General features: G+C 37.8%; 1 protein-coding gene across 1 annotated transcript in view; it reads right to left on the reverse strand.

Annotated features, from left to right (window-relative positions):
* Positions 1-328: 328 nt before the first annotated feature.
* The window catches only part of MRPL3 (mitochondrial ribosomal protein L3), a 31,289-nt gene continuing 18,370 nt past the window's right edge, over positions 329-13,247 (reverse strand). Inside the window, exons 8-10 of the mRNA XM_068935603.1 lie at positions 12,930-13,007; positions 11,794-11,871; positions 329-4,993 (exon numbers count right to left, since the gene is read on the reverse strand). Of these exons, the coding sequence (XP_068791704.1) occupies positions 4,844-4,993; positions 11,794-11,871; positions 12,930-13,007 (306 nt within the window). The 3' untranslated portion in view covers positions 329-4,843. The remainder of the gene's footprint in view (positions 4,994-11,793; positions 11,872-12,929; positions 13,008-13,247) is intronic.

Below are 13,247 nucleotides of genomic sequence, written 5' to 3' on the forward strand. Positions count from 1 at the left end.
GGAAATTCTACATAAAAATCTCCTGTCATCCCTTCATCTTTCTAGAGTAATATTTGTTAAATGTTAACCAAATAAATCACATTTTTCCACATCAAGTCACAACAGCAAAGGAAAATGTTTATCAGCCTCACATAATGCTAGAGCAGTGATGTTTAGAAGTACAGATTCAAGGAAATAAACTCCCTTTTTATCATCAATGACTGCAATCAAGTTGTCAAGTGATGGATGAGTGTTTTGATTTCCTCTTCCTGCTGTCATTTTACCTTCAACTTATATTGTATGCCTGCCACTGTATATTCATCTACTGTTACAGAACCACGGAGACTGGTTATTAATCAAGAATATTTATTTTTCAAAGCAGTCATGCTGTGAAGCCATGGATACAGCTTATGCTTAACCTTACATCATCTTCCAAAGCAGAGTGTTAACCATGTTAAAAACAACCCTTTTCCCCAAACCGAAACAGCCTAAGGAAGAAGGAACACGTACTCCTGGATATGCAAGCCCTAGCTTAGTGCGTACCTTGCCCAGAGCACTTATGTTCACAAATACCTGCAGAAAATGGACTAAACATGAAAGAACTGCTTGGAATCAGCATTTCAGCTCATCGTTCGTTCCAGGCAGCTCCAGGGACACTTAACTCCCAGGGGATGCACTGGTCTATGTTAGTGTTTTGCCAGAGAACATAAGACAAGAAGAGCCGCCTGACATGTTTCCTGCTAAAATGGTAACAGAGGACACACTAAACCTACTTGCACTCACAGCTTTAAAAGCACTCATGCTTTTTCTTGGATCCTTCATGACTTCTGAACATCACAGGGCAAAATGCCACATGCTAAGGAAAGTACAAACCCTTTTCCAGGCCAAGGGGCTGGCTGAGCAGACAGGCACAATTTTGAAGTATTGTTTACTCCCAGAGGAGAGCAATACTTTGTTTTCTCTCTGCACTGAAACAGGTACACAGTTCACAGCAGACCCAACTCCTTCAAAAGCTTTGCCACTGATAGCAGAGCTATCAACAACTTCCTTAGATATAAAAAACAGACAAGAGCATTAGGTAGGATGCTGTCCTATGGGATTCAGACCCCGAATAACATGTTCAGCTCCTCCTCCTTTAATAAACAACCTACAGGTAAAATGGAATAAAGGCTTTTTGTTGCTGCGTGGACCTATGTTCCTTGACAGCTCTGAAATTTCAATACTCAGGTACAGCAACAAGACAAGATGGATACCTACTTGCAGGGCAGTCCTTGTTTTACCCTTTCAGAGAAACGACCATATCCCTTAACACAAGAAGCTGTAGGCCCACCTCAGACAAGAGGACTTGTATTTGCCGATTTTGCCTGCTGAGTTTTTTTTTTTTTTTTTTTTTTTAAAAACTTTAGGCATTGTCTCAGCACCTCTGATTTTGACAAGCCACAATCCCCTTCCGCCATGTTGTGGGAGCAAAGAATAAATACTGAACTCTAACACTTTTGATAGGATCTAAAAAATACTTCTACAAGCATCTTTAGCATTTTCCAAGAGCAAACTTGGAGGTGGTCTTAAATCATGTGCTGTTATTACACTCCTGAAGAATTTTGCTCCTTGAAATAATCTCAGCCTGTCCCTCTCTTGCAGTCCCTCCATTAGTCAGAAGAGCAGAGGAAAGAGAGACAAGGCATGCAAACAAAACTAGATATGAAGTACTGCAAGTCTTTCAAAGCCTGATGGAAGAACAGGTCTAATAAATGTGTATGTGCTAATCTACGTTGCACTATTGTGAACTCACACCTACAGATATTACTCATCTCGCCCTGCATCTCCTCAACAGAAAATATTTACCTTTAGGATGCAAATCTTCACCTTGAGCTATGAAAATCCACTTCCTTAGTATCCAAGAATTCTTGATAACCAAAGACAGAAGATATCTCACCTGTACACTACAAGGAAAATGAAACCAATACCCACGTTGTAAGAAGAAAAAAAAATCAGATGGGGAAAAAAGTCATATGGCTCACATCCAGTATGTGTTTCAAAAGTACAACTACAGGGACTACTCTGATAGCATGGCCCTGCAATAGAAATTTTAAAGCTAGACAAATTAAAGGAAACATAACAGAAAGAAATTTTTTTTTTCCCCATTTAGTGGAATTTTTTTGGCAGTTAATATTAATACAGTACATCTGCATAGGGCAGTTTCTATATGAATATATTCTACTTTTACAGCAATCAGCTGTAGTAGTGTGAAGTAAAGGTGCTGGTTATGCAATAGATAGTTGGAGGTTTCTTTTGCACAGACTTAAAGTTAGTCAAAAGCTTTCAAAGGATAACTTTTCCTTGGAGAGTTTTTAAAAAAAGGCTTTTTTAAAATGTCATTTCCCTTTTCACCTCAGATGAGCTAAATTGCTTCAACAGTCCTTCAAACTCAACCTTTTCCATCACACAGATCTGGAGTTTTTTGTTCAGGAGAACTGACTTAATTTCTAATCCCTTCCCTGGACACTGAAGTTAAGTAATAATGTTAACAGATTAATATTAATAATAACGTTAATAGAAATCTCACTTCACACCAAAAAGGGGAAAGTTCTTTTCTTACTCCAGAAACAGGAATTGAACTAGGTTGTCAGTTTTCCTCTCAAGCTGAAATACCATTTGAAACAGAGTTAATTTGCATTTATTTTTTTAAACCTGTGGCTCCCTTTGAGCTCCTATTTGATTCTTGGTGTTTTACAAGGCATCCACTAAAAGCAAACCCAAAATACAACAAACTATAGGAGAGATACCCGCAATCCAAGAACTTCTGGGTGAGAAGCCAAGTAGGAGAAAGCGCATCTCTGTGTAATGACCTCCTAATTGATAAAGATCCTGGACTCTCATTTAAGTCAACAAAAAAATTTAACAACAAAGCAATTAAAACAATTTAATAGTAATAATTTAATAATTCTGGAGAATTGTTAAACCATACCACAGAGGAACTAACAGGCTTTGGCTCTTGCCCCAAGCAAGCAGCTCCCTAACTTATACACCTTCCCCCAGCAGCAGCAGCAGCAGCACAAGCCCACTGTCTCCCATCCCACCAGCCTTCTTGCTCCTGCAGCAGTGACCTCAGAGCTCCCTCTCTTGTGCTCGTGATATTGTTTCCGTGCAGGCAAGGAGCAGTCTCTTCAGGGAAAATGTCAAATTATCCCATAACCCAGAGCAGCACAGCAAGGTAGGCATTTAGGCACACCCTGATTTGCATGCAGTCAGTAGCAAGTAAGCTTGAAATGTTATAACTTTTTAAGTCTATTGTGCAATCCGAAGATTGACCACCAAACACCTCTTCAGGAAGTGGCAGCTTTCCTGAACAGGTGACAAGCTGCACTGATTAGCAGTAACATGGCCAAAATATGATACTGTGCTGTTGTTGTTCAGCATTCTGCTACGCTCATTTAAATCACATTTTTAATTTGTCTGAGTCCAGCTTGCAGGGTGCCCTATAACATAGATATTTAACGGTTCATATTTCCATAACATGTTCTCTAATGATCTCTCCTAACCTATTACAAATCAGCAGCTATAGATGGCAGCTTTAAGAAGGCTTGGGGTTTCTTCAAGCTATTACAAAAAATTCAAAACATCTTCAGTGACTGAGACACACCGTGATAAGCACAAGGACATCACTTTTAAATTAGGTAGTATTAGTAAGCACCTCAGAACCTCTTATTGATTTTAGATATTTGATGTCTTGTGACGGGGCGGCAAAGACAAGTAGACAACACTGTATCAAGAGTGACTGAGGATATGCAAATTCCTTGCTTGAACTACTGCAGATGGCACGCTGGCAGTCACACAGGCACCTGATTCTGTTTGTAAAAGGATGTACAGTATGCAAAAGATTAGACTTTTGAACAGCAAATCACATAAGATGAAAATAAAGGGAATATACATATTCCAACTATTATTAAAAGGTGGAGTAGAAGGAAAAAAAGAGGTATTAGCATGAAGTAGAATACTTCACATTTAGCCTCCTCCCTTTAAAAGAGCTCTCCCGTAACAGCATAAAAATCCCATACAGAGACAACTATAGATAGATATTTCTCCAGAAAGCAAGTGAGGGATCCTCTGCGAAGTTCAGAACAAGCTGCTAGCAAAGGCAACAAACAGGTGGCCAAAACAGTCTTGGTGCTTCTTTGTTATCGAACATTTCCAATCTGAACACCCCCTCACCATATACACTGCCAGCACTCTCTGAAGAGACAAACAGCAGTTGGCATGATCTTTCCTCTAGAAAATTTGCTGGGTATCTGCAACGTTAAAACTCAACACAACATTAAAGCAAAAGGAGAAAAAGAGCTCTGGTGGAAAGAAAGAAATAAAACAAGCCCATGCTGCTGCAAATCAGTGCTTTTTCCCTATTTTATTTTGGGTTATTCTTCACAAAGTCTGAGTCGCATCCGATTTATCTATCCCTTCAGATGCCAACACAGATTAAAAAAATTTTTGACTGAGCAAAGTTGGACAGAATACTTTCCACAGAAGAGAAGCAGAGTTTTGTAGCATTCGGAAAATGAAATGGAACCATCTTCAATACAACAGTTTTTTCCAAAAATCTGCAAGTTTTCACAGCCTATGACAAAGGACAAAAGATCACTGAAGACAGTGTTTGATGTGCTTTACAACTTGTCCCTCAGACTCACCTGCTGCTTTAAACACAGATTTGAAATTGACAGCGGTAAATCTTATCACTTGGCCAAAACTGCAGTATCTAAAACGTTCAGGTCACTTGGCCAGACTGCAATTTATAGGTTTACGCTTATACAGCATTGCAAAGTTTGTGAAAATAACATAAAACTGTGTGTTTTCAAACTTGTCAAGAACATTACGCGTATGTGACAGATGGATCCGTGAACTGGAAAATTTCCTTGTCGTACAAGTCTTCTGGTAGTTTTTCATCTCCATCAGCAAAATACGTGGGGAATGGAGGGTTTTTATTGCAGTCTCTATAAGTAGGCAATTTCGTGTCTTTCACCTAAGAAAGTGGGAGGGAAAAAAGGGATTTAATAAATCTAACAGAAGACTCACAGACAGTGATGCACTAGAACTTAAAGAAATCACCTGGAATGCATAAGAAAAAACAATATTCACACTACTCTCATTTATCTGAAGAATTCTATGTCTAACCATTTGGTTATTTTAATACCAAATCCAGACACTGAATTTAGTATTTTGTACTCAAGTCATTAAGTAGTTTTTAAAAAAACCCAACCAAACAAAACTCCAACCCAGAATTCATCACTTGTACCATACTGTGATAAGTCTACTGCTATGAATTCATTACTCAGAATTTTAAAATGCTGATAAAATAAATGTGCAAATAGGGCTGGGTTTAACTATGTTTATATGTCACATTATTTTCCTACATGACATATCAGGTTATATTACGTAATGTGATCTCTTCAACAACCAAGACATCCTTTTTGCCTTTGTGGAACAAACTACTTCTGGCCTAATTTTACAGGCATACGCACAAGTACTTCATGTGCTGTACTGAGTCTCCCTGGCTTCTGTGCAGCTATTCAATGAGTGCAGAGTTAAGTATCTAGAATTCTTCACAGAATTAGTACCCAGGTTTGTAGAACATGTGCTGTTGAGAAAGTTAATTTCTGAGAAACTTAATTTATAAGAAAGATAATGCTACACAGAAGTAACTTTCCTGTACTGACCTTTCTTCATGTCAAATGATTTAAAATCTAGCCCCTGAAACTCCAATCTCTGAAGAAAATTAGTAGCTAGAATTATCAGCAGAAAGCAGATTGGCTGAGGTAGGAGATAGAGAGCTGGTATCTCTGAAGAAAGGAGAGCTACAAGTTCTCGAACGATGAAATTTTATTTAAAACCGGATTCTTCATTTCTGTATTGTTACATATAATCTTCCTGCAGGAGCTGTAATAATTCCTTTCATCCACTACTATACTCAACTGGATTAAAAAAAAAGTACAAATAGGTTATAGAATAAAGTTTAGCGTAGTGAGGAAAAGCTCGTGCTCTCTTGTTTTTCCTCCTGGTCTGCTTAAGAATAGAAATCTTCTTGGTTGGAAAGAAATCCACATAAGACAACCACGATTTACAGCAAAATTAAATAAAACAATTTTATGTCCGCTGACAGTTCTGTTCTGACTGCACTGTATTTACCAGATTCACATCTGCTATTACCTGAGTCTTTCCCAAAGTCCAAGAGGATTCTTGCATAGGTAGTACACAATAAGTTTGACTTAAACTTCAGCTTCTTAAAAAATGCTATTTATTTTCTTTTGCCAGGAAGTTCCAATAGCTTTCTGAATGGAAGTATAAACTCTGTGCTAAGAACGAGCAGCAGAAAGGCTGAGCATGCTGTATCGGCTTGGATGGCTATATAGCTTTTGGAGTAGGTCATTCCTCTTCTGCCAGACATCTCTTTATGAATGCTATACTCTATTCACTTGCAAACTGCCATTCCTAACTGTTGAACTACCTGTAGTCTGGGCAGAGAGAAGAGACCTACATGGAGTAAACTAGGCTGAGGTTGAAGTCGCAAGACCTGTGTTGCAAAAGTTCCAGCAACAGAGAGTTGCCCAGTGAATTTAGCTCTCACCCATGGAAGGAATTAAGCTGAGAGCCCACCTGGCTGTTACTATCCATGTAAACACTCACTGTTAAAACTTTGCATAACATAATCACTTGGTTTGCTTAACTACTATATTAATATTACTATACATTATCTATAAAGTTTTTAAATGCAGAAAAATACCAAAGAAAGTTGAAATTGGACCTGGTCATGATTTTGTCACTAAATCTTTAAAACATAGACATAAAAGGTTTAGCAGACACTTGATAAGGGAGATAAATATGTGCAGTTTATGTTGACAGCATAATAGTTAGGAAAAACAAATAGAATTTCAGCAATCTATCAGCACAAAATACTTAATATAGTCTTAAATAAGATCAAAACTTGATGCTTAAGTCACAGCTCATAGTTGCATTTTAATGAGGCTTCAGGCTGCGTTAGCAACCACAGCAGCAGAATGCAAACTGTTTGCTAAACAGAAAATGTGTTTAAGTATACAAAATTCGTTACAAATATTTCCTCCGGTGTCATATGTTATCTACCTCAGCTTCTAAGCTACCTTGGAAGTTAGACAGGAAATTGAATTCAAAAACTATACCTATTTCAGACCAGCCTTATGTTGTCTTAACAACAAAACCACCACCACCACCACACAAAAGCCCCCACCACTCTATCATGAGACCCAAGGTGCAGGGCAGGGGACACAAAGAAAAATAGAAGTCAAGACACCACGCTATTCCTGCATTTGTTCATTTTGAGCACAGTACACACAACTCATGTTCCAGCAGCTAGAAATACAGACAGTAATAGTGGCACGTGTGTCATCAAACAAGTAGGATGCAAACTACGCAACTACACACTTGAAAGAAAAAGGGAGAGGGAGAGAGAGAGAGAGAAAGAGGGAGGGAGGGAGGGAGGGAGGGAGGGAGAGAGAAACAGCACAGGAAGACTGAGAGGTTAAGCTCATTAGGTGTCAAGCAGGACATACTGAAGCAACCGCATGCCTCAAGCGTAACTCTGACTTGCACAAAGGCAAGTTCAGTATCTAACTTGTTAATGAACTACTGTAGGTTACATGATTTGCCAGAATTTCTGCTTTCGCTATAAATGACATATTCAAGATGATCAACATTGAATGTCCTAAGACGACCAGGATGGTATGTTCCTTAAAAATAGGCCACATATCAAACACTGCCATACGTAAACTACAATATCCTGTATTATAACACACCATATTACAATATCCCTTCCATTATAAATCATCTAATTAAAAAGGGAATTACTCTTGTGCTCCTCCCTTAAAAGACAGAAAAGATAACTTGCTGATAATATACTGGGGAGAGAAATCAAGAGTCAGAGTTTTCTTTCCCTAAATGAAAAACTATTAACTTTAAAAAAAAAAAAAAAAAAAAAGAGCATTAGCACCATAATCAGTAACTTCAGGCCCAGTAATCCAAGGAGATACCTATTAGCATACTACCCTTGCCGTACTATATGAGCTGGGTATCTCAAAAGGCACAACACACTAATTTACAAACGGTTACTCTGCAAAAAAAAAAAAAAAAAAATTTCTTGCCCTACAGCAAACATTTCTTTATTTTATTAGATCTCAGCACAGATTCCTTTTTAAATGACAAAGAAAGCTTTTGTGATTAGTTTTCCAGCTGACTAGAAACATTACTTATGCCAGCTATTCACCTGCATGGTTTAGTGTGCAACAGCAAATGAAAACTGATTTCTAATTAATCCAGGCATCCATCAGTCCTAGCACTCTGCAGTTTTTCTGCTGAAAATTAAACTTGGAAAACTCCAGCGCTTCACCTCAGCCTGCACACAGTGCTGATGCACTAAGTTTCCAAAAATACATAAAATATAAAAATAAATATATGCATTAAAGGTGCACTGTGGTTTTAATGGTTACCAAGCAACAAAGAGCGGGTGCTGGACACAAGTGCTTTCTTCTCAGAGGCACACAAAGAGACAAGCATTACCACGATCCTTCGCTTAAGAGCTCGGATAAAAGACAGATAGCTCCACATCCCCCAGCCATTAGCCCTACCCAATTACAGGTAGGCATTTAGTGGAATGCACTGTAATTATACAAGTTGATATTCCACGATTTCCCTCCCCTGGTACAGATCCGAACAGCTTTAATGTCAGAATAGAGAGTGAAAGTCTCTATGTCAATAACAAAATATCACGGAATAAAGGCATTAAGAGACAAGCTCAAAACACCACAGAAAAATGCAGCAAGATTAAACGGAGAAAAAGCAGAAATGGGAGAACACACACGTAATACCAATGCGTTCCAGGATCCTTTTTTAATTAAAGCTTTCTCTATTCTTCAGAGATGTATTTGAAAATAGCAGATTTTCTGAATTAATACCCAACTCATATGGCTTATGGAAAAGTACAGAATGGATTTATCAAGTTCACGGATTTGGAATGAACTGTTGCTGACTATACCCTCTCTTCCAATCACCAAATATGAGAGTGGAGCTGCTTTTTAAAAATAGTTTCATAATAATAGTAATAATACCTACTACTGTGCCTTCATTTCCTGGGAAATATGCTCTAAAGGACCCCGCTTGAGCAGGGAGGTTGGACTAGATGATCTCCAGAGGTCCCTTCCAACCTAAACCACTCTGTGTGATTCTGTGTATGCCCAAATATAAGTTATTTGTTACTCAAAAGCCATGAATATTTAAAGGACTTTGTAGAACTTTTGGCCAAGATGGGGGTCTTTCAAATATTCCACTATTTTAATCAAGTAGTTGTAAGGGATGAAATAGCCTCGTTCTTCTCATAAACCCTCAACCTTGATTTCTAGCAATGAAAATAGCAGCAACCCTGAAATGTGCTAGTGTATGCCAGAAAGCACACTTCATGGTATCTGGACTTTTAACTTGCAGATAACTATGACGTGAAATATTTTCAAATATAGGTAAACTGCAAATGCAATTAATAGAAATTCTACACGTTAAACAAAAGGACAGAAAATAGTCTGAAAAGTGCTTTGTGTCACTTAGTTCATAATGCCAAATTAACTTTACTTGAAAAAATAACGGAGCCATTTTTACCTCTGATCTTGGGATAAAATTCCAACTATAATCCACAGCGAGTGACTGGAAATCACCACCAAAAATGGCAGGCTCTTCAATGCTAACAGAGCAGGCTGCCATGACAATGGAAGTCCATTGTGCTCTTCCCATTACAGATGTCAGCAAAGTTGTTTTCCCAGATACGCTCATATGGTTTGGCCCAGCAGTCTCCTATTAACAAGTTGCTGACTACAGTAGTACTGCTTCCTTGAGGATTTTTTTAGGCCAACAGCAGGACTGCTTTCAAAATAAAACCAGTAAGAGCGATGCTATGTACCCGAAGTGAAAGTAACAAAATGTTAAAGGTGGAAGTGACCCAATCTTGAGAGAAAGCACGTTACCCTTCCTGTAAGTTCTTCTCCAAACAGAAGCAGACAGCATCTGCATAGTAAGCTGAAGATGGCTTTGTTTAAATGAGATCATCACGGTGTAAACAAAAATGTGCAGTATTAACACACATGACCTTGGTTTAAAAAAACAAAAAAAAACAAAAAAACCCAAAACTCCTTCGTAATACAGCTGCTTAATAAATGTTTGTTTTCTTAACCCATTTAAAACCTGAACTCAAAAAATGAATTTGTTAACCATAGTTAGAATAAAAGTCTTGAGCTGGTTGAAATAAGACCTTTCTTCAGTCTCAGTGGCTTAATAAAATGTCGTAATGCTTGCAGATAGCTATCTGAGATGTGCAGATCCAATACCCACAGGACCGTTTAAGTGTGGACTAGGAGAATGAGATGTAGAACCTTTTGCAACAATTAATTCTTGCTTAATAGTACTATTAAAAATCAAAGAATAAAGACTGAGCATAAAGTGTTATTCATTCAGCTGTATTGCGTTGCTTGTATACATACTTTATGATTCAAAAATAATGGCCTACAACAAATCTACACTTAATTAAACCTCAAACATACAGCTAACAATCAGTGTCACAGCTCAGGATTAATTAAAAAAAAAAAAACTTAGGATACAGTTGGGGAAAAGGTCATTCAATTAGATATACAGACGAAAAGCCAGTCAAATCAGTCTCAATTCTATATTACTGATGTTGCACCCAGTAATTTTGTAGAAAAGTTATTCTGGAAACAGCTTCTCTTGGACATCTGTTAACCCATTTTCTCTTACCTTTACTATCTGGGAGAGAAATTCATAATTTATTCTCCAGGATGGTACTGGATATCACAACCAAAGCAGTTTAGAGATGCTGTAACTTTTCAAGAATGGGACAATTTAAATACTCTATTTGTTTTGTGTGTGTGTGTCTGTGTGTGTGTGTGTGTATGTGTGTATATAAATATATATATATATATATATGTATGTGTATGTATATGTATATATATGCATGTTTATAATCACTGATACTGAAGACCTTTGATATCCTGTAAGCTACTAACAGGTCAGAAAGGAAACAACTTCCTCCAGGTAACGCGTTTGCTGATGTGTAGAATAAACCTAATCATAAAGAAAAATATTTTGAAAAACATCCTTGAAGTATTTTTCTTGTTTCGGTGTGGACTTTTATTATTCATGCTGCAAAAAAACACCTATTAGTCTCTTCGTTGTTTCAGCTTTTCATAGAAAAACCTGAAACAATCCCAATGAAATGTGTAATTAATTGCGTAAAATGTCAAAGAAAAATGACACTGATACAGTTACACTGATTGCAAAGGGAACTTAAATCATTACTGTGAACTGCTGTACCTCAACTGCTCCTTAGAAAGGCCAACAGCTACTGCATACGGCCAAGAAATTGGGAATGCTTTGGATCACCTTTAAAGCAGTGCTAGCTGTGTATTCCTGTTCATGAATACAGCCCTGAAATAATATCCCAGAAATCTCAGCAACAATCTAGTGACGGAGGTTAGTGTTAAAAGAGGATAAATCTAGACCTAGGACACTTACCCAGAGTCACAGCAACTCTGTTGGCTTACTATATGCTAAACAGGTACAGAACTCCAGTGCAAAGCTAAGAAGGAGCTGTTTAGGGTAGGTGGTGACCCACTGTCCCGAGTAATCATTCACAATCCGAAGGTTACATTCAACCAGTGTTTCTCCTACTGTAAGGAGACAGCTGTACAGCTTAACCATCACTAAACAGCAGTAAGTTGAAACAAGCAAACATACCTTCACCAGGCAATTTTTGTGACCTGGAACAGACCCATTCACATAAATAATGTCATGTTTTGTGTTAATTCTCCACACCTAGAAGACAGAAAAAATATTCAGACTATTTTTAGACAATATTCCCAGATTTACAATATGTTAATTTTTATGTAGTCCACTGAAGCACAAACTGATTAACTGGAGGTAGAACTCTGGGGAAGAAGAATGTTCTGCGTAGGCTTAAACTTGCCGCAAAATTCAGTCACACGCTACTCTAAGTGGATAGCTTTCTAATGCAGCAGTCTGTTAATCAGTTTTAAGGAGTTTATGATCAGGCTACATATGATAAGTCAGCCCTTCACCCCGTATAACACCAATTTAAACTCCCAAGTCTTTTTTTCTCATTTACAGCAAGAGCTGTTGTAAAAATCAATGTGACAAATTAAGATAAATATATTCATGAAAATGTTATTGCAAACATTTAATTTCTTAATTCTATGAGGTGTTCAACTGAACATGTACATTTTCAAGTTATAAAACATTAGTTTTAATTAGCAGAGAGCAGAAGCACACACTTTCGCAAAGTGCAGGTTAACATGCCTTTTGTGCAAACTGCAAATTTTGCCTGCAAAGACAGAGAATGGTAGCAGTAACAGCTCGGGCACTGCTGCAGGTATGCGCACATCAGACTCTAGACAGAAACCATAATCCCTTTTTGCACAGGAATTGGCCATTATAGAGTAAATGACATCAAACAATTCAGACTTGGGCTGGATTTGAACAAGCAGAACAGGTGCTAAGACATTAACTGAAGGTGTCAAGAAGCCTGATGACTTTCCCATTTCAAAGGCAGAGATCAAGGGACATGGTGAAAAACACATCATATGTGACAGCGTTACCTGAAACAATCCCAGTCCCCAAAGACTGCACATACGCAAAAGGCAGTTCGGATGTCTTCTTTATAAGCCACAAAAAGACAGGAGCGCACATTCGCTGCTTCTATCTTTTCAGCTTTCTCACTTAAAGATGTGGTCATGATCCTGAATTCTGAACCGAACGGGAATGATGGATGGTGTACCACCACAACGCTATACAGCAAAGTTCATTACTTGGCAATGCAACAACCTTATACACACTCTAGTACACTCGGAACTCACCTTTAATCCAAAAGATGTCCTGTAAATGTTACCCATTTTACCAGGCATTTTCTTTCCACGGTAAACTTTGGCAGCTTTCTAGATGCAAACAGAGCTCAAAAATTACATAACTGCAAGAGGTACATTTACAAAGCCAAGAGAAGCAGCAAAGAAAATATACTGCTGTTTACAACAATGAAAATATTTATTATTGAGTAGCATTTCAAATACCTCCAGGTTAAGTATTAATCTATGTGTCACCTGAAATATTTACCTCAATAATAAAAACACTATAAAATGCTGTATCAGCAAAGAGATTCTAGCTTTGCTTGACAAAAA

The sequence above is a fragment of the Struthio camelus genome, chromosome 2, assembly GCF_040807025.1.
Source record: "Struthio camelus isolate bStrCam1 chromosome 2, bStrCam1.hap1, whole genome shotgun sequence".
NCBI lineage: Eukaryota > Metazoa > Chordata > Aves > Struthioniformes > Struthionidae > Struthio > Struthio camelus.